We start from the raw sequence: 25,373 nt of genomic DNA, 5'->3' as shown, positions 1-25,373 counted from the left end.
ATATGGATACCACTGTTAGGTCCACCAAGTAGTACATCAGACCTCTGCAAAAACATGAGATCTCACTGCCCTCCAGTGACTGTAGCCTGCTGGGGGTATAAGACCAAATGGTTCTACATAGACAGGTGCCAGAACTAGGGGTGCTGAGGGTGCTACCACACCCCTTGGCTTGAAGTGGTTTCCATCATATAAAGGGTTTACAATTTGGTTTAACGGTTCTCAGCAACCCCACTATACAAATTGTTCCAGAGCCACTAACTACATAATTATAAATCTTTCATGGGTTGTTAGCCAATTATTGGTAATGCACAGGAAAGACAATAACACATGTTGTACAAATAGCTGAATTTCATTAGTTCTCTTTACTATTGACTTTCCCTCAGTGGGATTTATTGTCAACATGAGAAGGCTTGCAAAGTTACAGAATACAGCTGTCATGACTAACAATTAAGAGGTTGACAAGGAATGGGATATAATGTAGAATACTTGTGTCCCAGAGTCTGTCTCTTTATTATATATGTGTCTTTTTATTACTAGAAAGCGTTAAAACATTGAGTAGAATGTTACAAAACTGTAATATTAATTTTTCTGATATGGTTTATCAGCAGGTTTTGTATTCATAGCAGCACGGAGAATTTAGCAATAATAAAGAGAGTTTATTAACTCAGTTTATTAAAACAGGGTTCAAAAAAGAACTAGATAAGTTCATAAAGGATAGGTCCATCAATGACTATGAGCCAGGACAGACAGGGATGGTGTCTCTAGCCTCTGTTTGCCAGAAGCTGAGAATAGGCGACAGGGGATGGATCACTTGATGATTACCTGTTCTGTTCATTCCCTCTGGGGCACCTGCAGTGGCCACTGTCAGAAGACAGGACACTGGGCTAGCTGGATTTTTGGTCTGACCCAGTATGGCCATTCTTATGTTCTTATGAGTGTCTCCTTTTATCGAGTATTGTATGAATGACTTTAGCAATTCAACACAGTTGAAAAATACTAAGTGGTAAAGGTTTCCCATTTTGTAGACTCTAAATAACTATGGTTGTAACAGCCAAGACTATCACTTGGATTTTTACAGTCTGCAATGTAACAGGAGGACCCCAGCAATCAGAATTACTGGCTTCCTTTCTACTGCTAACATGGGACATGTGGCGTAGTTAAGTGACTTTTATATAGAATTACCAAAAGGCAGACTATAAAATTATTATAAAGTATTTGCAACCAGTAGTTTGTTATGAAAGTAGCTGGTATGTTACACGGTTATAGCCTCTTCTAAAAATTCATCCAAAATAAGCAAGGATATAATAAAATTGTGTTTAACTTTAAACAATACAAACTTAAGGAAGCTGAACTTCGAAAAGATCCTTCTTACTCGATGTGTCTTGTCTGCCATGGCTGAGTAACAATCTACTGAACACAGCCTCCTCCTTATAACTGCAACAGTCGTAGTTAGAAAGACAAAATGATTTCCCCCCTATTGCTATATAACCTCCTGATTCAGTGAAATATTAACTTGAAGCCACTGTTGTACACAGGGTTCCTTGAATGCTTCTCATTCAGATGCTGGCTTGTCATTCTGGTTTACCAACAACTTCATTTCTTGCTTATCTATGCTGGAATTGACACTGTCTGCCTCTTTTTCCTGCTCCGGTACACAAGTGCACCCCACAGGGATAGTGACGTAATCCTCTGTGTACACGTAGCGCCCCCCAGCACAAGCTGAAGTGCGGCGCAAGATGACGGTTGGCATGTACACTGGGGTGCTGCGGAAGTGGAAATTCTCCTCGCCGTAAGTCCCAGTGAGACAGCCCTGGCAGAGACAGTATGCTTCAGGAATGTACTTGGGATACCTTGTGGGATCGTAGGAAATTCTGTATGGAAGTAAATAATAAATATTCATTTCATGCTTTTATGAAAACCACCCGGAAAACATTACAGCAAATGCTGACATCAAATCACATTCTATAATGGGTTGGGGTTTTTGCCAGGCAAACTAGCTGTAGCTATTGCTGTCATGCTGCTGTGTTGTAAAGTCAAAAGAAAAAGGGCTGAGCAGTGACTGAACGGATCAGGGTCTGGGACACGGAGATCTGACTTGCCTTATTTTCCAAAGCTGTCAGATCGAGACAGTCGGGCACGGAACTGTGTGGAATTGTGAACTCAGCACAACAGGAAGGGGTACACCTACAGGCAACTCTAACATGTTCAAATCTTCGGGCTGTCTTTCACAGGGGTTTTCTGCAGCCACAGCTTTGCGGTATAAATATCCTGAACCCTCTCCTGGAGTTAGGTACCTTAGCCAGGTCAGCTGCTTTTCATAATCAATTAGAGAGAGCCTCCCCCCACCCCATCTCCCCATGGTTAGGGCACTCACCCGGGCTGGGAGAGGCCTGCTGCTCTGCCTGAGTTGGCGCAGTACTTGAACCCAGGTCTCCTGCAGGGTAGGAGAGTGACCGAACCACTAGGCTATTGGGCATTCGGGGACGCTGGTGCTCAGTCGTGCCTGGTGAAGCTGTTCCCATTATTTATACAAAGGGAACGACTTCAATAGGAGAGACTGTGAAAGCTGCTCCCCAGACTGCCCAATCACTTGGTGACTAGGGCACTCTCCGGGGATGTGGAAGACTTGGGGGCAAGTCTCTGCTCCAAATCAGGCAGTGTGGAGAGCCCAGGCTCTTGGGTAGCCTATGGCATGCGCCTGCCAGTCAGCCACAGAAATTCCCAAGCTCCCAGTGTGACACTGTGGCCAAAAGAGCTAATTTGACCCTGGGATGCATGAACAGGGGAATCTTGATTAAGAGCAGGGAGGTTATTTTATCTCTATGTTTGGCACTGGTCCGACTGCTGCCGAAATACTATCTCCAGTTTTGGTGCCCACCGTTCAGGAAGGATGTTGATAAATTGGAGAGGGTTCAGAGAAGAGCCACAAGAATGATTAGAGGATTAGACAACATGCCTTAGACCTTGTCTACACTGGCAAGTTTCTGGGCAGTAAAGCAGCTTTCTGCGATGTAACTCCTGAGGTGTACACACTGCCAAGCCACTTTGTGCACAGAAACTGCGCAGTGGCAGGGCTGTAACAATCCACCCCGACGAGAGGCATGGAGCTTCCTGCGCTGGGGCTACAGCACTGCGATGCCAGTGTAGACACCCGGGTCGATTACAGCGCTGCGACTGGCCTCCGGGAAGTGTCCCGCAATGCCTGCTCTTGCCTCTCTGGTCATCGATTTGAACTCTACTGCCCTGCCCTCAGGTGACCAACCGTGAGCCCCACCCCTTAAATTCCTTGGGAATTTTGAAAGTCCCCTTCCTGTTGGCTTGGTGACACGTGCAGTGGTCTCAGCGCATCTTTCCAGGTGACCATGCCTGCTCCACGCACCAGGCGATCCCCTGCTTGGAGCAATGCCGAGCTGCTGGACCTCATCAGCATTTGAGGAGAGGAGGCTGTCAAGTCCCAGCTGCGCTCCAGACGTAGGAATTATGATACCTATGGACAGATTTCATGATGCATGACAGAAAGGGGCCATGACTGGGACACACTGCAGTGCAGGGTCAAAGTGAAGGAGCTGTGGAACGCCTACCACAAGTGCTGTGCCCATGAGCTGCCAGTTCTACAAAGAGCTGGATGCAATACTCGATGGCAACCCCACCTCCACTGCGAAGGCCACTGTGGATTCTTCCATGGCTCACGTGCCAGTCGAGAGTGGACCAAGCCAGAAGGAGGAAATCTTGGACAATGATGTGGAGTGGGAGTGGGACCCAGAGGAAGAGGACGACTCGGAAGCCAGAGATGCATGCAGCCAGGAGCTCTTCGCTACCCTGGAGGAGACTAGCCAGTCACAGCTGTCGGAGCTTGGTGAAGAGCAAACAGGAGAGGAGGCCCCTGGTAAGTGGCTTTGATTTTGGGAATTGCTGAAGCGAGTTGTTGGAGGCAGGAGGGTTGCAGAAAGCAGGCTTATGTATGATGCATATACCACCACATGTCTACTCAGAGCGGCAAAACAAGGTGTTGATTGACTCCCTCACTTCACAGGAATCTGCCTCAGAGATCTCCATGAAACTCTCATGGAGATACTGGGCAACCCGCTGCTGCAGGTTCTTTGGAAGAGATGCTTTGTTTCTTGCTCCATTAACGGTACCTTTCCTGCGCCACTCTGCCATCACGGGGTGCAGGGGTGAGGCAACTATTACTGCACACAGGCGAGCCGTGTAAAGACCAGGGCGGAAGCCGCAGTCTTGGAAAAGACCCTCCCTTGATTTCCTGTTTACCCTCATCAGCAAGCTATCTTCCATAATGAACACAGCCTGTGGAAAATGTGGGGACGGGAATGATTATAAGGCCCCCCTGCAAAGTGCTGGCTCTCCCCAAGAGCCACATGCCCAGTGTACAGTATGGTCCTGGAACACTGATTTCCACTGTCCCAGCAGTTACTCACCATTTTGGGGGTCTTGTGGCTCATGTGTGCTTGCCTGGGGTCAGCCAGTTAGTGATAGGATGTGAATAGTGGCTGTGTTTTAAATCACTGAATCAGTGGTCTCTGTGTTGCAAACAATACTGCTTCTGTAAAATGTTGCATTTTGGCTTCACAGATATGATCTTGGGAGCCCAAGCTCCCTCTTTGTTATTGCCGGCTGAACGGCTGCGCAGAATTAGAAAACGGCCACGAAGACCTGAAGAGGACTTTCTGGGTGATGTCATGATGCATTCTGCGGCTGAAAACCAAGAATTGAAGGAGTGGCGGGACAATGAGAAGAGGGACCGAAAGGAGAATGCGGCACGCCAGAACGAAGCCACAGAGCAGCTCTTAAACATTATGGAGTGCCAAGTGGACACGATCCAGGCTCTACTAGCACTGCAAACCGAGCAGCTCCGTGCCCGCCCTCCCCTCCCAGCCACTGTCACAAAACTCTTTTCAATGTGCCCCCTAGACACTGTCAACGCATTCTTATCAACCTCCTGGCTCCAGTCTGTACCCGTGGCATTCTACTCCCCCATCACAGTCCAGCCTGTGAACTCCCAGTACCCACTGCACTCAACACCTGTCCCTCTGCAGTTTAGCCCTGCTGAAGTACAGTACCAGCTGCACTGTACTCCAAAGGAGAAGGTTGGATAGGATACCTGGACATTTACAAATCTTTAACTGTCCCGGGACCCCACCTCCTTCTGGGACCCTCCCTTCCCCCATCCCCCTCAGTGCTGATGTGTTTTTTTGTTTGTCTGTCTCCTCTGGTTGTTATTTTTTAATAAAAGAATTGTTTTGGTTTGAAAGCAATCATTATTCTATTAATTGAAAGCAAACAGAACCCTGCAAAGCAACAGGCAATTTTCTTAAACCTTCACAGTGCATCGTCTGCACCAATCACCATCACCTCCTAGCAGTACAAGCACTGCACTCCTGAGCATAGCCACAAATATTAGTGGCTTTCAGCTTCAAATTCTGCCTCAAGCCATCCCTGATCCTTATGGCCCTGCACTGCGCCCCTCTAATAGCCCTAGTCTCTGGCTGTTCAAACTCAGCCTCCAGGCGCTGAGTCTCCGTGGTCCAGCCCTGACTGAAGCTTTCATCCTTCCCTTCACAAATATTATTGAGTGTACAGCACATGGCTATAAGCATAGGAATATTGTCATGGTCCAGGTCCCGCCTCCCATATAGACAGCACCAGTGGGCCTTTAAATGGCCAAAAGCACACACTCAACAGTCATTCTGCACTTGCTCAGTGTGTTGCTGAACCATGCCTTACTGCTGTAAAGGTGCCTCGTGTATGGCTTCATAAGCCACTACATTAAGGGATAGGCAGTGTCCCCCAGGATCACAGTGAGCATTTCGACTTCCCCTATGGTGATCTTCTGGTCCGGAAGACCCTGCCTGAACAGGCCAGTGTTCCAAAAGATGCATGCATCATGCACCTTTCCACACCAGCCTACGTTAATGTCCATGAAACACTCACGGTGATCCACAAGCACCTGGAGAACCATTCCAATTAATGTACCCCTTCTGATTAATGTACTTGGTGGCTAGGTGGTCTGGTGCCAGAATTGGAATATGCATGCCATCTATCGCCCCTCCGCAGTTAGGGAAGCCCATTTGTGCAAAGCCATCCACAATGTCACACACATTGCCCAGAGTCACAGTCTTTTGGAGCAGGATGTGATTAATGGCCCTGCACACTTCCGTCAACACGAGTCCAACGGGTCGACTTTCCCACTCTGAACTGTTAAGCGACGAACGGTAGCAGTCTGGAGTAGCCAGCTTCCACAGTGCAATCGCCACGTGCTTCTCCAATGGCAGGGCAGCTTTCAGTCTCGTGTCCTTGCGCCGCAGGGCTGGGGCGAGCTCATCACACAGTCCCTTGAATGTGGCTTTCCTCATCCGAAAGTTCTGCAGCCACTGCTCATCATCCCCGACGTGCATGACGATGTGATCCCACCACTCAGTGCTTGGTTCCCAAGCCCAAAAGCGGTGTTCCACTGTGGTCAGCACCTCTGGGAATGCCACAAGCAATTTGTGTCGTAGCTACTACACGTGGCAAGATCAGTGTCAAACTCCTTTTACCTTTGTAGATTAAGGAATAACTCCACTGTCACGCATGACGTGTCAGTGAGAACGAGCAGCATATTGGTCAGCAGTGCGGGATCCATTCCTGCAGACCAAAGAGGCAGCGCGCGGGGTACACAAACCGTTGAAAGATGGCGCCAAATGCAGATGGAAGCACAGGGATTGCTGGAATGCAAAGCAATGCATCACGGAGCATTGGGACAGGACCCAGGATGCCCTGCGACCCCCTCCACCTTTCCACAACTCTTAGTGGCAGAAGAGGAAGAGGTGCTCTGTGGGGTAGCTGCCCAGAATGCACCTGTCATAAATATAAAGGGAAGGTTAAACCCCTTTGAAATCCCTCCTGGCCAGGGGAAAGCTCCTCTCACCTGTAAAGGGTTAAGAAGCTAAAGGTAACCTCGCTGGCACCTGACCAAAATGACCAATGAGGAGACAAGATACTTTCAAAAGCTGGGAGGAGGGAGAGAAACAAAGGGTCTGTGGGTCTGTCCATATTCTGTCTTGGCCGGGGATAGACCAGGAATGGAGTCTTAGAACTTTTAGTAAGTAATCTAGCTAGGTACATGTTAGATTATGATTTCTTTAAATGGCTGAGAAAAGAACTGTGCTGAATAGAATAACTATTTCTGTCTGTGTATCTTTTTTGTAACTTAAGGTTTTGCCTAGAGGGGTTCTCTATGTTTTTGAATCTAATTACCCTGTAAGATATCTACCATCCTGATTTTACAGGGGGGATTTCTTTATTTCTATTTACTTCTATTTTTATTAAAAGTCTTCTTGTAAGAAAACTGAATGCTTTTTCATTGTTCTCAGATCCAAGGGTTTGGGTCTGTGGTCACCTATGCAAATTGGTGAGGCTTTTTCTCCAACATTTCCCAGGAAAGGGGGGGTGCAAGTGTTGGGAGGATTGTTCATTGTTCTTAAGATCCAAGGGTCTGGGTCTGTAGTCACCTAGGCAAATTGGTGAGGCTTTTTACCAAACCTTGTCCAGGAAGTGGGGTGCAAGGTTTTGGGAAGTATTTTGGGGGGAAAGACGCGTCCAAACAGCTCTTCCCCAGTAACCAGTATTAGTTTGGTGGTGGTAGTGGCCAATCCAAGGACAACGGGTGGAATATTTTGTACCTTGGGGAAGTTTTGACCTAAGCTGGTAAAGATAAGCTTAGGAGGTTTTTCATGCAGGTCCCCACATCTGTACCCTAGAGTTCAGAGTGGGGGAGGAACCTTGACATGGTGGCATAGTGGTGGGATTAACCTGAAATCATTTTGAGATCCAGTTGAGATTTTTTGAACTAGAAATACAGATTTTAAAAAGGAAATTTTTTTTTCCTTTGGAAAGGAAGTCCAGAAAGCAGCTGAAACTGAAAGCAGCTTGTTTTTTCTCTGCTTTGTGGCCAAGCAGAGACAAAAGGGGATTATCTTAGTGAATTGTAGGTTTTCTTTGCCTGGAGGCAGGGTACTTAACTCCTGCAGGGAAATTCACAGTCTTCCAACCCAGAGTTGTTTTTTTTTCCCCTAAAAGTAAATAGGGGGTGTATGTTCTACCCATTTGCTTTTTCTTTGGGCTGGGTAAGCAGGTTTCCAAGTAGTTGGAGGTTTTTTGCTTTGATTTGGGCCCAGAGCAGAGACAAGGGAATTGTCTTTTTCTGTAGGCTGACAATCACTATCAGAGAATAGGTATTCTATTCCAGCACAGCAAAGTTTTACAGCCAAGTTTTGTTTGTTTATTTCTAAACCTCGGGTGTAAAGTTAGTTAAAAACAGAGAGGTTAGAATGACAAAATCCGCAGCTCGACTACAGCTGGAATTAGCCAAATTTCAGGCTGCGGAAAGACAAAGGGAACATGAAAGACAGATAGAACTCATGCGGCTGAAGAAGGAACAAGAAAGGGAGGCAGCGAGAGAAGCAGAACAACACCAAGCGGCTGCTCACAGGAGAGCTATGGAAGCAAGGGACAAAGAACTGGAGGAGAAGGAAAAAGAGAGGAAGTATGTGGAGAAGATGGAGAAGATAAAGGCTCAGCAGAATATCCCAACAAACCCTAGTAATCCTTCTCCAAGTACCACTTCCCATCCCAGAAAGTTCCCCACCTACAAGGCAGGCGATGATACTGAGGCCTTCCTAGAAAACTTCGAAAGGGCCTGCCTTGGGTACAACATCTCTACTGACCAATACATGGTAGAGCTGAGGCCGCAGCTCAGTGGACCCTTAGCTGAGGTGGCAGCTGAAATGCCTAAAGAACACATGAACAAGTATGAACTGTTTAAATCCAAGGCGAGAGTCAGAATGGGGATAACACCCGAGCAGTCTTGTCGGAGGTTCAGAGCCCTAAGGTGGAAACCAGACATGTCATTTACCCGACATGCCTACCACATTGTGAAACATTGGGATGCCTGGATATCAGGAGCAAGTGTTGAATCTCCAGTAAATTTGCTCTTCCTAACGCAAATGGAACAATTCTTAGAGGGTGTTCCTGAGGAAATAGAAAGATACATCCTAGATGGGAAACCCAAAACTGTAATCGAGGCAGGAGAGATTGGAGCCAGATGGGTGGAGGTGGCAGAGAAGAAGAAAACTGGTCGCAGTTGGAGCGGAGACCAGAAGGGACCACACCAGACCACACCCTATTACCGGGGGCCGCCCAAGGCCCCACCTACCTCCCAAAGAACCCTCCAGACCCCTTATCGTCCCACCACCCCATTCTCCAGCAACCCACCTCGCCCCAGTGACCCGTCAGCTGGACAATGTTTTAAATGTAATGAGCTGGGGCATGTAAAGGCCAACTGCCCCAAGAACCCCAACAGATTACAGTTCATTGCACCGGAATCACACCAGAGGTCTGAAGGCCCAGATACCTCCCAGATACCCTTGGAGCGGAGGGAAACTGTGAGTGTGGGCGGAAAGAAGGTCACCGCGTGGAGGGACACCGGAGCACAAGTGTCAGCTATCCATGCTTCCTTAGTGGACCCCAATTTAATCAACCCAGAGATCCAAGTGACGATTCAACCCTTCAAGTCCAACTCTTTCAATTTGCCTACAGCCAAGTTGCCTGTCCAGTACAAGGGCTGGTCAGGAATGTGGACTTTTGCAGTCTATGATGATTATCCCATCCCCATGCTATTGGGGGAAGACTTGGCCAATCATGTGAAGCAGGCCAAGAGGGTGGGAACGGTCACCCGCAGCCAGGCTAAACAAGCCGTGAGGCCTAGCTCTGTTCCGGAAACTTCTATCAGGACCCAGTCAGAGGTGATGGACCCGGACCCCAGGCCAATGTCTGCAACAGCAGTAGTGGATCCAGTCCCAGAAACCCAGACGGAACCAGTCCCAGAACCGGAACCAGCCGAACAACCAACACCAGACCCCGTGTCAGCACTGAATCCAGTACTTGCAACCTCAACACCAGAGGGCCCCACCGAACCTGAACTGGCAGCAGCCGATAACCCTACACAAGAGGCTCAGCCGGAGCCTGAATCCCAACATAGTGCACCAGCGGAGAGCGGTTCACAGTCAACAGAAACAGCTCCATCCCCTATATCGCTTCCAGAGGGACCAAGCCTAGGTCCACAATCCCATGAGGAACTGATGTCTCCAACATCAAGGGAACAGTTCCAGACCAAACAGGAAGCAGATGAAAGCCTCCAGAGAGCTTGGACGGCGGCACGGAGCAACCCACCGCCTCTCAGCTCTTCTAATCGATCCAGGTTTGTTGTAGAAAGAGGACTTTTGTACAAGGAAACTCTTTCTGGGGGACACCAGGAAGACTGGCATCCTCAGAGACAGTTGGTAGTTCCAACTAAATACCGGGCCAAGCTCTTGAGCTTAGCCCATGATCACCCTAGTGGCCATGCTGGGGTGAACAGGACCAAAGACCGTTTGGGGGGGTCATTCCACTGGGAGGGAATGGGCAAGGATGTTTCTACCTATGTCCAGTCTTGTGAGGTGTGCCAAAGAGTGGGAAAACCCCAAGACCAGGTCAAAGCCCCTCTCCAGCCACTCCCCATCATTGAAGTTCCATTTCAGCGAGTAGCTGTGGATATTCTGGGTCCTTTTCCGAAAAAGACAGCCAGAGGAAAGCAGTACATACTGACTTTCATGGATTTTGCCACCCGATGGCTGGAAGCAGTAGCTCTAAGCAACACCAGGGCTAAAAGTGTGTGCCAGGCACTAGCAGACATTTTTGCCAGGGTAGGTTGGCCCTCCGACATCCTCACAGATGCAGGGACTAATTTCCTGGCAGGAACTATGAAAAACCTTTGGGAAGCTCATGGGGTAAATCACTTGGTTGCCACTCCTTACCACCATCAAACAAATGGCATGGTGGAGAAGTTTAATGGAACTTTGGGGGCCATGATACGTAAATTCATAAATGAGCACTCCAATGATTGGGACCTAGTGTTGCAGCAGTTGCTCTTTGCCTACAGAGCTGTACCACATCCCAGTTTAGGGTTTTCCCCATTTGAACTTGTATATGGCCGTGAGGTTAAGGGGCCATTGCAGTTGGTGAAGCAGCAATGGGAGGGATTTACACCGTCTCCAGGAACTAACATTCTGGACTTCGTAACCAACCTACAAAACACCCTCCGAACCTCTTTAGCCCTTGCTAGAGAAAACTTACAGGATGCTCAAAAAGAGCAAAAAGCCTGGTATGATAAACATGCCAGAGAGTGTTCCTTCAAAGTAGGGGACCAGGTCATGGTCTTAAAGGCGCTCCAGGCCCATAAAATGGAAGCATCGTGGGAAGGGCCATTCACGGTCCAGGAGCGCCTGGGAGCTGTTAATTATCTCATAGCATTCCCCACCTCCAACCGAAAGCCTAAGGTGTACCATATTAATTCTCTTAAGCCCTTTTATTCCAGAGAATTAAAGGTTTGTCAGTTTACAGCCCAGGGAGGAGACGATGCTGAGTGGCCCGAAGGTGTCTACTATGAAGGGAAATGTGGTGGTGGTGTGGAAGAGGTGAACCTCTCCATGACCCTTGGGCGTATGCAGCGACAGCAGATCCAGGAGCTGTGCACTAGCTACGCGCCAACGTTCTCAGCCTCCCCAGGACTGACTGAACGGGCATACCACTCCATTGATACAGGTAATGCTCACCCAATTAGGGTCCAACCTTACCGGGTGTCTCCTCAAGCTAAAACTGCTATAGAACGGGAGATCCAGGATATGTTACAGATGGGTGTAATCCGCCCCTCTGAAAGTGCATGGGCATCTCCAGTGGTTCTAGTTCCCAAACCAGATGGGGAAATACGTTTTTGCGTGGACTACCATAAGCTAAATGCTGTAACTCGCCCAGACAACTATCCAATGCCACGCACAGATGAACTATTAGAGAAACTGGGACGGGCCCAGTTCATCTCTACCTTGGACTTAACCAAGGGGTACTGGCAGGTACCGCTAGATGAATCTGCCAAGGAAAGGTCAGCCTTCACCACACATCTCGGGCTGTATGAATTTAATGTACTCCCTTTCGGGCTGCGAAATGCACCCGCCACTTTCCAAAGACTTGTAGATGGTCTCCTAGCGGGATTAGGAGAATATGCAGTCGCCTACCTTGACGATGTGGCCATATTTTCGGATTCCTGGGCAGACCACCTGGAACATCTACAAAAAGTCCTTGAGCGCATAAGGGAGGCAGGACTAACTGTTAAGGCTAAGAAGTGTCAAATAGGCCTAAACAGAGTGACTTACCTTGGACACCAGGTGGGTCAAGGAACTATCAGCCCCCTACAGGCCAAAGTGGATGCTATCCAAAAGTGGCCTGTCCCAAAGTCAAAGAAACAGGTTCAATCCTTCTTAGGCTTGGCCGGTTATTACAGACGATTTGTACCACACTACAGCTAAATCGCTGCCCCACTGACAGACCTAACCAAAAAGAAACAGCCAAATGCTGTTCAGTGGACCGAAAAGTGTCAGAAGGCCTTTAACAAGCTTAAAGCGACACTCATGTCTGACCCTGTACTAAGGGCCCCAGACTTTGACAAACCGTTCCTAGTAACCACAGATGCGTCCGAGCGTGGTGTGGGAGCAGTTTTAATGCAGAAAGGACCTGATCAAGAATTCCACCCTGTAGTGTTTCTCAGCAAAAAACTGTCTGAGAGGGAAAGCAACTGGTCAGTCACTGAAAAAGAATGTTACGCCATTGTCTACACTCTGGAAAAGCTACGCCCATATGTTTGGGGACGGCGTTTCCACCTGCAAACCGACCATGCTGCACTGAAGTGGCTTCACACCGTCAAGGAAACTAACAAAAAACTTCTTTGGTGGAGTTTAGCTCTCCAAGATTTTGATTTCAACATCCAACACATCTCCAACACATCTCAGGAGCTTCTAACAAAGTGGCTGATGCACTCTCCCGTGATCAACTGGTTAAAATCGTCCTTGAGATGTGGAAAATATTGTTAGTCTTTATGTACTTGGTAGTATATTTAGAGATGCATGTGTCTTATTAACTCTGTTTGTCCTAGAGCTCCAGGAAGAAATCCCAGCCAGTGTTTCACCCTAGCTGAGATTTGGGGGGCGTGTCATAAATATAAAGGGAAGGGTAAACCCCTTTGAAATCCCTCCTGGCCAGGGGAAAGCTCCTCTCACCTGTAAAGGGTTAAGAAGCTAAAGGTAACCTCGCTGGCACCTGACCAAAATGACCAATGAGGAGACAAGATACTTTCAAAAGCTGGGAGGAGGGAGAGAAACAAAGGGTCTGTGGGTCTGTCTATATTCTGTCTTGGCCAGGGATAGACCAGGAATGGAGTCTTAGAACTTTTAGTAAGTAATCTAGCTAGGTACATGTTAGATTATGATTTCTTTAAATGGCTGAGAAAAGAACTGTGCTGAATAGAATAACTATTTCTGTCTGTGTATCTTTTTTGTAACTTAAGGTTTTGCCTAGAGGGGTTCTCTATGTTTTTGAATCTAATTACCCTGTAAGATATCTACCATCCTGATTTTACAGGGGGGATTTCTTTATTTCTATTTACTTCTATTTTTATTAAAAGTCTTCTTGTAAGAAAACTGAATGCTTTTTCATTGTTCTCAGATCCAAGGGTTTGGGTCTGTGGTCACCTATGCAAATTGGTGAGGCTTTTTCTCCAACATTTCCTAGGAAAGGGGGGGTGCAAGTGTTGGGAGGATTGTTCATTGTTCTTAAGATCCAAGGGTCTGGGTCTGTAGTCACCTAGGCAAATTGGTGAGGCTTTTTACCAAACCTTGTCCAGGAAGTGGGGTGCAAGGTTTTGGGAAGTATTTTGGGGGGAAAGACGCGTCCAAACAGCTCTTCCCCAGTAACCAGTATTAGTTTGGTGGTGGTAGCGGCCAATCCAAGGACAACGGGTGGAATATTTTGTACCTTGGGGAAGTTTTGACCTAAGCTGGTAAAGATAAGCTTAGGAGGTTTTTCATGCAGGTCCCCACATCTGTACCCTAGAGTTCAGAGTGGGGGAGGAACCTTGACAGCACCGCTCCGAATACCGCTGCAAGTGCCGCAAGTGTGAACACGCTGTTCCGCAGGCAGCTGACAGTGTGAACACACAGCAGCGGTTTCCCTTCAGCGCTCTCTGAGCAGTGCTGTAACTGCTGGTGCTGTAACTCTGGCAGTGTAAACATACCCTAAGACCGGTTTCAGAGTAGCAGCCGTGTTAGTCTGTGTCCTCAAAAAGAACAGGAGTACCTGTGGCACCTTAGAGACGAACCAATTTATTTGAGCATAAGCTTTCATGGGCTACAGCTCACTTCATCGGATGCATAGAATGGAACAAATAGTAAGATATATATATATATATATATATATACACACACACACATACAGATAAGTTGGAAGTTACCATACTAACTGTGAGAGGCTAATTAGTTAAGATGAGCTATTATCAGCAGGAGAAAAAAACTTTTGTAGTGATAATCAAGATGCCATATGTATATCTTACTATATGTTCCATTCTATGCATCCGATGAAGTGAGCTGTAGCCCATGAAAGCTTATGCTCTAATAAATTTGTTAGTCTCTAAAGTGCCAAAAGTACTCCTGTTCTTTATACCCTAAGATTGAGCTCCTTGAGTCAATCACTATATTTAGCTTAACAAAGAAAAGTTTAAGGTATGACGTGATTAGTCTGTAAGTATCTACATGGGGAACAAATCTGTGATAATGGGTCCTCCATCTAGCAGAGAAAGGTATAACACAATCCAATGGCCGAAGTTAAAGCTAGACCAATTCAGATTGGAAATAAGGCACACATTTTCAGCTGTGAGAGTAATTAACCATTGGAACATTTTACCATGAGTCATGGTGGATTCTCCATTACTGACAATATTTAACTCAAGATTGGATGTTTTCTAAAAGATCTGTGCTAGGAACCACTTTGGGAAGTTCTATGACCTGTGTTATATAGGAGGTCAGACTAGATAATCACAGTGATCCCTTCTCGACTTGGAATTTATGAATCTATGAATAAGAACTTAGCAAGAGTCAAAGATGGGTAGGATGTTTATTCAGATAATAAGAATGTCCAGTTATAATAGTTAATGGTAAAAATAAAGTATTGGAAGGGAGGTAAAATCTCATGCTTCAGGATTTAAGCCAATCTCTAACTAAAAGGGATCATGATTAGACTTTCATGGAGGGCAGGTTACCTGACATCTGCCTACTCTGGGGTTCTTGTCCCTTTGTCTGAAATACCTGGTGTTGGCCACTGTTGGAGAAAGGGTGCAAAACTAGATGGACCACAAATCTGATCCAGTCTGGAAACTCCTGTGTTCCTATAAGAGAGTTAAAATTTCCCTCTTCATTGAAAAGAATGAAGACATTTACTCATGTGTGATGCAAACTAATCAGGTAACTCATTACCTCCTTACATTCTCTAAATTAACTAGTTGTAAGCTGACATGCTAGACTTCACACTGGTTTCCTAAACTACATTTCCCAGAATGCCACAGGCCTAGGATCAAGGGTTATACCCACTTCCCAATATAAAAGCCCCAGCCTGTTGGTGTATCCTTAGTTTAAGGAGCATGCTGTTGTGGGTAGACTTCAGGGATCCCCCTCAGTCAGAAACACAACTGATTTCAACAGCCCCATAATAAGGTACATTTTGGCAATCGATGCATAGTTTGGGTTATACCATATGGTATGTTGTTGTCTCTTAAGTGTTGGCTTTTCCCCACAGAACATGAATAACTCCTTTAAACTCAAATGTCAACAACATTACAGGCCTTTTGCAACCTTCCTCTTTCTCCACTATGCTTGCTCTCTTTCTCTGGGTAATATCTGTGTATTTCAAGATTACCACAAGTAAGATCACCATGAAATAAAAAGATTTGGAGCCAGCAAAATGGGGATGATGAATAATCTTCATCTCCTCCATTGATATATTTAAAACCTTCACCTCACACTGAACTGTGACCAGTAATTTCTGTCACGCACCTCTGCCACTTGATTTAGGTTGTTAATGGATCCCATGAAAGCACTTCCAGACTGGCTAATAGAGGCTTCTTGCCCCATGCAAAGTTATGAGTTTTTAGTTGTTTTTTACCTTCACTGATCCACCCTGATCTTTCCCCCAAAATATCCTCCAAGCAGAGGGGTATATATTCTAAATTTCATGAGGCAGGGGAGGGGCACTGGGGAAAGCTAGATTGGGGATCAAAATGGGTGTTGTATGGAAAGCGTCTTACAATCTGAACTGTGGGGTTGCTACCCTAGCTCCATAATAATAAAAGGAATGGAAAAAATCCGAGCTGATTCTGAGCCAAAGCCTGGATCCGAATTCTGGAAAGGTTTTGGAGCCAGACCAGAACTTCACAGCTGGTTTCTCTCCATAAAATGGGCTGAAGCTAAATTCTGGACCCCAGTATCCCTGAACTTTGAATCTGGATCCAAGTTTCTGAGGCTTCAGCCCAAATCTTAATAGGAAACCTTTACTGTAAAGCCTCATTGTCTTTCTGTGCTATGCCTCCTTTGGTTTGAATTGCTCAGAGATTGCCAGGGCTGCTGTCATGAAAAGTCTGTCCATTTTAATGTCTTCCTTTCATACAATCTGTGCCACTGCACAGTTGTTCCTGTACTCATGTGTAGAACATGAATGTTCATGCACAGGGTCCAGGTACATCCTCAACTGTGGCAAATCAGCATAGCTCCATCGCTCATAGGATTTCAATTCATAACAAACTTGTTTCTTTCCCTAGAAAAGGACTAAAAATGTTTTATTTGTTTATAAGTATCAGTACAGAATAGGTTGGGGGAATGCTCTAATTTCACATGAACACTTTCCCACATGTGACTAAAGATATGACCACATAATCAGTGTGTTATTGGTGGTTAATGCTAACTGGCCTTTAGACAGCAGTCCAAACATAGAGAAATGATCTCCTGGCAGTCAGCTGTACACAGATGCTGTGTTTAATGTTTGTTCTAAATAAATTTAAATTCCCAACTGAACTGAAGTGGCTGGTGAAATGTGACTAGTTTTTGGCTTTACTCTTTCTTGTGACTCTGTTGAGTGGTTTGAGAGCTCCCAGTGAAAAGCAAACTTCCTGCTGTTTGTTTAGTATGATTGCAAGCTTTGAAAGGCCACTTTGTCAGAAGCGGCAACACTTGCAAAGCATTGACTGTCTAAAGATCTGGTTGTCCAATAGTGCTGTGCCTGTAGGTGATCTTCAAAATCATACTTTATCACTTATATTGCACTTCACAATTTCCGAGCGCTTTACATGCACTCGGTCAGATTCAGTGCTGGGATGAGGACTTGCGGGATTGCAAAGTCAGTGTCAGTGTGTCCATTTACACCATCAGTGAGTTGGCCCAATATATATGTAAAACAAATTAAGTGTAAAGTGAGTTAACGAAAGAACCCTAGCAACACCTCCAGTAGAGAAAGAGGTACCTCTCCATAACAAAACTAGCAGCATTGAAATCTCCATCATGTAAATTGTTCAGAATGTTCAGTAATGGGAGGATGCTCTGCATTCTAGAACTCTGATAAGGTCCAGCTGATCATTACACAGATGCATTAAAATAAGGATCTGATTAATAGCAGATTTGTGTTCTGCTGCACCTCTGTGCTATTCCACTGTATTGTACAATAATGCTGAACTCTGTAAAATGTCCTGGATATGGTGCTTGAAAAAGTCAATGGAAGTTTACTCACAAGAAAAATACCTTCCCTTATATAATTTTTTTAAAAGTATTGCAGTTTAAGCCAGCCTGAGCGTTAGCAAAGATGAAGATCGATTTCCTCTTGTAATTCTTTACTAGAATTTTAAATACATGAGCACTAAAACTGGCATTTTTACAGAGAGAAAAATCATTTGTGAAAAACAAAACAAACACACTAACAAAATTAAAGTCATTGACTTTAATTTAGTGACTTAAGTTCACTGGCTCTTTATAGATCTGCAAAGTAACAGAGTGATATGGGTAATTAAATTTCATACTACAGGTCGTATACTGTTCTTCTTTGGCCAGCAGGATGGGATTTCAATATCAGGCAGATGTACTTTATGCATTCCCCCTCCAACAACCTCCCCCTGAAGCACCACGGGTTAGGTACTGCCAGCAGCGAGATCCTGGACCAGATGGGCCTATGGCCTGATCCATATGGCAACTCGTGTGTTTCTGAGGGGTAGCAAGCCAAAAATGATGTAAGTCTTGATGTTTGTATAAGCAAATGAAGGGCCAAAGGATAGGAAAGCAGTAATAAGTGCAGAACAAAGATAAGGGAAGAGGCTGCAGATGGATCGTGCATGCATCCTTCCAGCCTAAGTCGATTGCTTTGAAAATATATCTGTGTAGGTGGATATAGAATTACACACTTGGATGAGGGGATATGGTAGGTGAACGTCAGACACTAGGATTTCAGTGCAGCATTTGATTCTTTCTCAGGAACTCTTATATGACAAATCCCAGGTGGTTTGGCTTGGAATGCTGTCATATGAACTGAAAGATTAAACAAGGAACTGTGATAAATGGCAGTGTGCTGAGCTGGGGGCAGGTGCCCTGGGAGGTACTGCAGGGCTTGGAGGTAGGCTGGGACTGACTTAACCTCTTAATTATTAATGATGGGGGGATAGAATTAATGATGGGGGTATAAACAGGATGTTCATAATGAAATCTGCAGATGCTGCTGCATGGGGAGCTGTTGCAAATATCAAATGAAGACAGAGAAATAATACCAAAGATCCCAGACAGATTAAAATCAGGGGCAGAAACATAAATTTGGGAAAAACTAAGCTAATGCACCTGGAAAGAAAAAAAAATCTATAATGAAGCTCTTGAATGGCAGAGAGAAAACTGGAGAGCACTAAGGCTGTTAGACTTCTGGGTGATACTGTGTTTGTGGTATAATCTGAGCGCTTTTAGACTGCATGTTCAGTGGTATCATGTCATGGAGTAGGGGAAGGGACAATCCCTCTGCATGCAGCATCAGTGTGATCACACCTCGAACTCTACACTCACTTCAGGGCACACTGCCACCAGAAAAACACTGGCAACTTAGCGGAAATTCGGAACAGAGCAACAAATGATGGTCAGAGAGGTGGCGGGCAGTGGCTTGCAAGGAAAGTTAGAGAGAAGCTTGGCTAAGAGACTGCTAAAGTGGGGATGATCATTGTCTACAATGACTCAAAGAATGAAAACATCAAGGAGGGAGAGGAAATATTTAGGGTGGCACTTGCGAAGCTAGTTAACCACTGCAACAATTTACCCAGGAGTGTGGTGGATTCTTCATCACTTGAAATCTTTAAATCAAGACTGCATATCCTTTTAAAAGATATGCTATTGCTCAAACAGTTACGGGATGGATTCAGGCACTACGGGGTTAAATTCTATGGCCTGTGATACACAGGAGGCCAGACTAGATGAGCTAATAATCCCTTCTGGCCTCAGACGTCTATAAAATCATAGGCTGACATTAAGAATTTACAGTACCATAGACAGTAGAGGACAAGAGAATACATGTTTTAAATAAGATAATACATTTTTATTGTTTGTCTTATGATGGCTCCTGGAGCCCCATTATTGTAATGATCTAATAAAAGTCTGAATATCAGGCAAATTTTCCTGCCAATTAGATCTATTTTTAGGCAGTGAACGCTAGGTCTCTGCATCACTGGGCCAGGATTCCCCTCCAATCATGTATTACTTTCAAACATTCTTTTGCCTTCATTATGAGCTCCAACTGAAAATTTAAACTAAAAATAAAAAACCAGTCCTTATAAAACATGGGGAGCTTCTCTGTTATTCAATACTTTCTCCCAAGTTGCCCCTCAAGCTTGGGAGGAGCTGTCCATGAACATCCCCAAAGCCACCTCATTGTCTTCCTTCAAAACCCTCCTCAGAATTCTCCTTTGCCATGATGCCAACAAAAAGTGTGAGGCCAATGACCTGCAAAGACCACTGCCCCTCACACTAACCAGTACTGTCTCACTCTTTCCTTGTGTTCCCTGTCTGACTGTATCCATCTGTTGTCCCTTGTCTTATACCAAGAATAGTTTGTAATCTCTTGGGGGCAGGGAGTGTCTTTTTGTTCTGTGTTTGTACAGTGCCTAGCACACTGGGGTCCTGGCCCCAGACTGGGGCTCCTAGGTGACACAGTAATACAATACTGTAAATAAATATTAAAAGTCTAGGGTTACTTGAATGGCTAGAGAGAGGTTGGGGCTGTCTGACTGGCATAGTTTGAGATGTCTGGAGGAGAGTGCAGTGGATTTATGGCTTTCTGATCCCCCTTTTCCTAAGACTGGCCCCATTCCTGTGATTGGTGCTGGGTGGACAGATTGCTGTGCCTGTGCTGAGCTCCACTGAAGTCAAAGAAGTCTGCCCACGCAGCTACGATGGCAGAATTGAGGCCTTGCTTTGTTGTTCTTATCCCAGGTAGACCAACATCCTGAGAGGACCAATATATGGCAGAACAAATGAGTGTGAGTTAGTTAAGTTATTGGTATGTGCTATTCTCAGCATTTCAACATATTTGGGGTTTCTGTGAATTTTTTATGTAGCTATAAAAAAAAATCCTCAATGTTTACAAGAAAATGTAATATTCCTAAATATATTAGTTTGTCTATAAAGGCCTCATTGAGCAAATGAACTGTTTTTATCTCACATAGGATTATTTTTTGAGCTAAAAGCAAGCAGGGAACATGCCACAAAATAAATATTTATTGGAGGTCCCTAATGAGGTGGTATTTTTATCTTCAAGACTGCTGCACGACTGTGACTTTGTCCTTCACTCAGGGCATCATAAAGGGAGCACATATGAAATTTAAAGAGAAATACAAGGTCTTTTGGGTTTGGGCTTGTTTTTAACTCTCTGTTGTTCACAATCTTCTTTTAGAAGATTGAAAATAAAGGACCGAGTCCTCCATTCCTTCTTCAGGCACAACACCCAGATAAGTACAGAGGGCAGGATCATGGCTTGTTTTCAATGCTTTAAAAAACTCTCATTTTATTTTACTTCCTTGTGTGTGGCCTGGCATCCTGAGAGAGAGGAGCCAACCCCTGGGGACAGTGTTTGCAGTGAGGAATGTGAGGGAACCTCCTTGGAACATCATAACTGTAAACATGGCACATGTTGCACTCGGATGCATTTTAGATCCCAGGACAGTGGTCTGGCTTAAGGACACTAACTGCTATGAAGTCCATGGCTTTCATTGTTATGCTGTCTCCATGCGCACTCCTTCGCTACTATTTATTTTTAAATATTTTTGTTACTCAACAGGATTATCACCCATAGCCCCATGGGGGTTTCTAACCTAAATCAAGGCATTGTGAAAGCACAGGGCCTCCTGCCTCCTCATCCTGATCTTTTCTGGATTTCTCAAAATCGCTGAGTTTCAGTGGGAAAACCCCTTCTGTCAGAGTGAGAGTGGCTACCCCAAAAGGAAAGCTCAGGTGGCATTACCAACCCCTACACAGGAGTAATCTACACAGAGGACAATGCGGACCTAAATTTCAGATTCCAGGCTGTCTTCAGGACCAGCAGTTAGGAAAAACACCTTTTTATTTCCGAGTTTCAGCTATGGTATGGAAAACCTTGAGAGCCAAACATGAAGCCCTATGGTTTTGCTGATACTGAGGGCTTGTCTTCACTACGGGCTAAATCGGCACTGCTGCGATCAATGCAGCGGCATCAATTTAGCAGGTCTGGTGAAGATGCAATAAGTAGATGGGAGAGTGCTCTCCTGTTGACTTCAGTACTCCACCTCCCTGAGAGGCGGAAGCTGTGTCAACAGGGGAGCGTCTCCCGGCAGCATAGTGCGGTGTAGTCAATCTAAGCTATGTCGACTTCAGTTACATAACTTACGTACCTTAACTAGCATAACTTAGATCGACTGACCTTGTTAGTGTAGACAAGGCCTAAGTCACCATTCAGAGTATAACTGCACTTTAGGACATGATAGCTTTTCTTTATTTAGTTACAGATTTTTTTAAGTTCACAGTAATGTCTCTCTCTCTGAGGAAATCATCTAAAATATTAATGGTTCCCACCATTGTTGGTGTTCTGCTTCTGCTTTCTTCATAGTTTATTTTCTCTGCTAAAGGCCAAATGTTTAACTTTAACTCCTAAAATGTTTAACTCCTAATGTTTAACTCCTAAATGTTTAACTTTACCCCTTGGATTGGATTTCCTTTATTTATTTTCAGTGGAATTTTAGGTAATCGAGTCATGTTTCCACCCCATATTTCTCTCATGCACGTATCTGTTATTTCCTGCTGTAACTGAAAAAATAAATGTACTGAAAATTCAGAGCTCTTCACTGAAGAGGTTACTGTCTCTTAGTCCCTGTAGTTATATCAGATTCCTGCCCTGTTGTGGGCTCTGACAGCCAGTCAGATGCTTTCTTTCAAAAGGTGCAATTTATTAAACAGTAAAGATTGTGGAATTCGTAACCAATGTTCCCTTTCCAAACAGCATCTATATCATGTCCCATCTGGTATAAAGCTTCATTTCAATGAGAAGTGTAAAAGTGCCCTTAAACTACAGGCTGACTTGACCAATTGTGGGTGTGTACCTCCATGGAACAGCTGCAAAATCACGGGGGATTCTTGGATGCAGTTTTATAGGAGGGAGTTGATTCTGCATGGGGCAATGTGCACCATGTGCCACCTTTCGGATGGTGGTGAAAAACTTTCTAGTTAAGAAAAAAGCTTAATGGTCAACTCCATTTTCTTGTTCACTTCTCTTTTTAGCCTGTTCTATGCATTTCTCTGGCAGCTTTATATTTTTACCTCACACTGCACTATTTTCTAGCATATTTTAACTCTTTAAAGCCCTTTGTCTGTTTTTTTCTAATATCTTTTAACCACTGTGCTCCCCAAGATGATTCCTCACACCTCAAGATCAATGCTCCTGACCCCAGCCTTCGGCTCTTCACTTAGTTCTTCTGTCACTGCAGCGCAGCAGGCCAGGCCATTCACATGCAATTGAGGCATCAAAGGAAAGTCAAAGTGACTCCTGGGGTAGTGAGTGGGCTTCAGCCTTTTTCTTGGGAGGAACAAGGGAACTTGACATTATAGTATTGCCAATGTTAGGGGTAAAATCCTGGCCCCATTGAAGTCCATGGCAAAGCGCCCATAGGGCCAGGATTTCACTCCAAGAGTTTAAACTCTCGTGTGTTCCAGCATCACTAGTCCATGTGCAAATTATTGTGAGACATTCTCTTAGAGCAGGGGTGGCCAAACTGTGGCTCCGGAGCCACATGTGGCTCTTTGGAAGTTAATATGCGGCTCCTTGTACAGACACCGACTCTGGGGCTGGAGCTACAGGAGCCAACTTTCCAGTGTGCCGAGGGGGTGTTCACTGTTCAACCCCTGGCTCTGCCACAGCCCCTGCCCCAACTCCACCCCTTCCTGCCCCCTCCCCTGAGCCTGCAGTGCCCTTGCTCCTCCTCCCCCCCCCCCACACCGAGCCTCCTGCACGCCACGAAACAGCTGATCATGAGGTGGGGGGGAGGAAGGGAGGGAGAGGGGCTGATTGACAGAGCTGCCGGTGGGTGGGAGGCCCTGGGAGCAGGGTGCGGGAGCTGATGGGGGGCTGCAGACATATTACTGTGGCTCTTTGGCAATGTACATTGGTAAATTCGGGCTCCTTCTCAGACTCAGATTGGTCACCTGTGTCTCAGAGACTCTGATGCTCAACACACCTCTGTATCGGGAGGCTTGTCTGAATGGAGCTAGGTCCTTACATGAAAAGTAGAATCATGCCACAAAGTTACAGAAAACCTTTTTGCATATTAATTAAGGGATCTCAGGTTTTCAGAAGCATAGATTTTAAGCCCAGAAGGGACCATTATGATCATCTAGTCTGACCTCCTGCATAATATGAACCATAGAGCCTTACCTCAGCAATTTCTGCATAACTTCCTACTGGACTAGAGCTTATCTCTCAGAAGGATATCCTGTCTTGATTCCAACCTTCCTTCTCAACCCGCCTTTGTTGTGCCCTGTGCCAGGGGAACAGCTCTGGTCTGACAAGAAACAGCCCGTGAAGAAGACAATGGCAGTGGTGGCCCCAATAATCCCCACCCTTGGCTCGTGCCACCCTTGGGAGTGTAGCAAAGTAAATAAGGGCGCTAGTCACCTGTAAGACCAGGGGGAGACGCTGTGCAGGTTGATAGGGAGGCGGTACTTTTTCTCACTGGCTGCTCTGCCCCCTGCCGGACAGCTCACGTTATGGTCTTTCTCCAGCGGTTCCAGCTGCAGGGTGTGGTGGAAGGCGCTGAGCATGCCCGCGGTGAGCCTCCCATACAGCTGCTCCAGCAGCTCCTCCGGCCGGTCGGCGCAGGTTCGAGTCCGCGCGGGGCGCCTGTTCATCTTGAAGGCCTCGGATGCGGGGCGACCCAGCCCAGCAATGAGAAGAGCTGCCAGCAGCACCCAGCCCTATAACAAACACAGCGAGTAACGACGCTTCCTCGTGGGCTGCTGCCTGCTGCCCTGCCCGCCGCTGCAAGCCAGGGAGACACGGGACAGGGGGCTGGCGCAGGGCGACGCCTGGGAGTCGGGGCACGTCGCTGTCCCCGAATGCAGCGCAGCCCGCCCTCCTCCAGCCCGCGGAGCTGGGTCGCTGAGCTGTCCGAGGGGGGCCCGCTCTGCGCAGATCTCTCCGCTCCCCTGGCACCCAGCGAGAGCGCAGCTCTGCCTCCAGGTCCTCCCGCCGGTTCCAGCCCATCCCAGCCGTCTGGAAACGCATCTGCCCCCCCCCCCACCCCCGCGGTAACTCTGGCTCTGAATCAGCCCGCGCCAAACGGGAACGAGCCCCAAGGCATCAGCTGGCAAAAGATTGTCCGGGGGGCGGCGGGGGGGGGGGGGAGGAGGAGTGATCGCAAGACAGAGAACAACAAGTGTCTGCCCGATCGTCTGCTTTCCCTGGCACCCTAGAACGGAGCTGTGCCCCCCCCGCAGCCCTTACCTGGCCTCGCGGCATGGTGGGACTGGCTCTCAGGCGAGCCGGGCCGCGGGAGCACGCCGCTGACAGCGCCGGGGTGTCAGAGACCCGGCCTGCGCGGTGGAGGGGCTGGAGGGAATGTTGGACAAGTGCCCCGCGTCTCGCTGCAGGGCCCCGGGCGCCAGGAACATTGTAGACGCTCACAGCGGAGGCGAATTTTCAAAGCCTCGAGCTCGCCTGTCCCGGCGCATGGGGTGGGGGTGGGGTGGTCAATGAGCCCGTGTCCGAATATGGCAAGCGGCCCAAGGACGCTGCGCTGAGCTGTGCCCGGGGAAGGGAACAGCTGGATCTACCCGGATCCTGCCAGATGCTGCCCGTGTCAAAACCCAAGCCCCCTAAATTGTACCGTCAAAATAGAGATTCGGCTTAATTGCTCCTGATGCTCCCGCGTC

At 46.6% G+C, this 25,373-nt stretch overlaps 1 protein-coding gene across 1 annotated transcript; it reads right to left on the bottom strand.

Moving 5' to 3' along the window:
- Window positions 1-343: 343 nt before the first annotated feature.
- IL17D (interleukin 17D) lies at window positions 344-25,373 on the bottom strand. Its single transcript, XM_084643870.1, has 3 exons — window positions 24,946-25,373; window positions 24,118-24,416; window positions 344-1,871 (listed from the first exon to the last, which is right to left on the bottom strand). The coding sequence occupies exons 1-3, from the start codon at window positions 24,958-24,960 to the stop codon at window positions 1,553-1,555; spliced, it is 633 nt and encodes a 210-aa protein (XP_084499996.1). The 5' UTR covers window positions 24,961-25,373; the 3' UTR covers window positions 344-1,552.

This window comes from Lepidochelys olivacea (assembly GCF_965140295.1).
Source record: "Lepidochelys olivacea isolate rLepOli2 genome assembly, chromosome: 1".
Taxonomy (NCBI): domain Eukaryota; kingdom Metazoa; phylum Chordata; order Testudines; family Cheloniidae; genus Lepidochelys; species Lepidochelys olivacea.
Note: the sequence above shows the minus strand (reverse complement) of the source record. Positions and strands in the feature narration are given on the sequence as shown.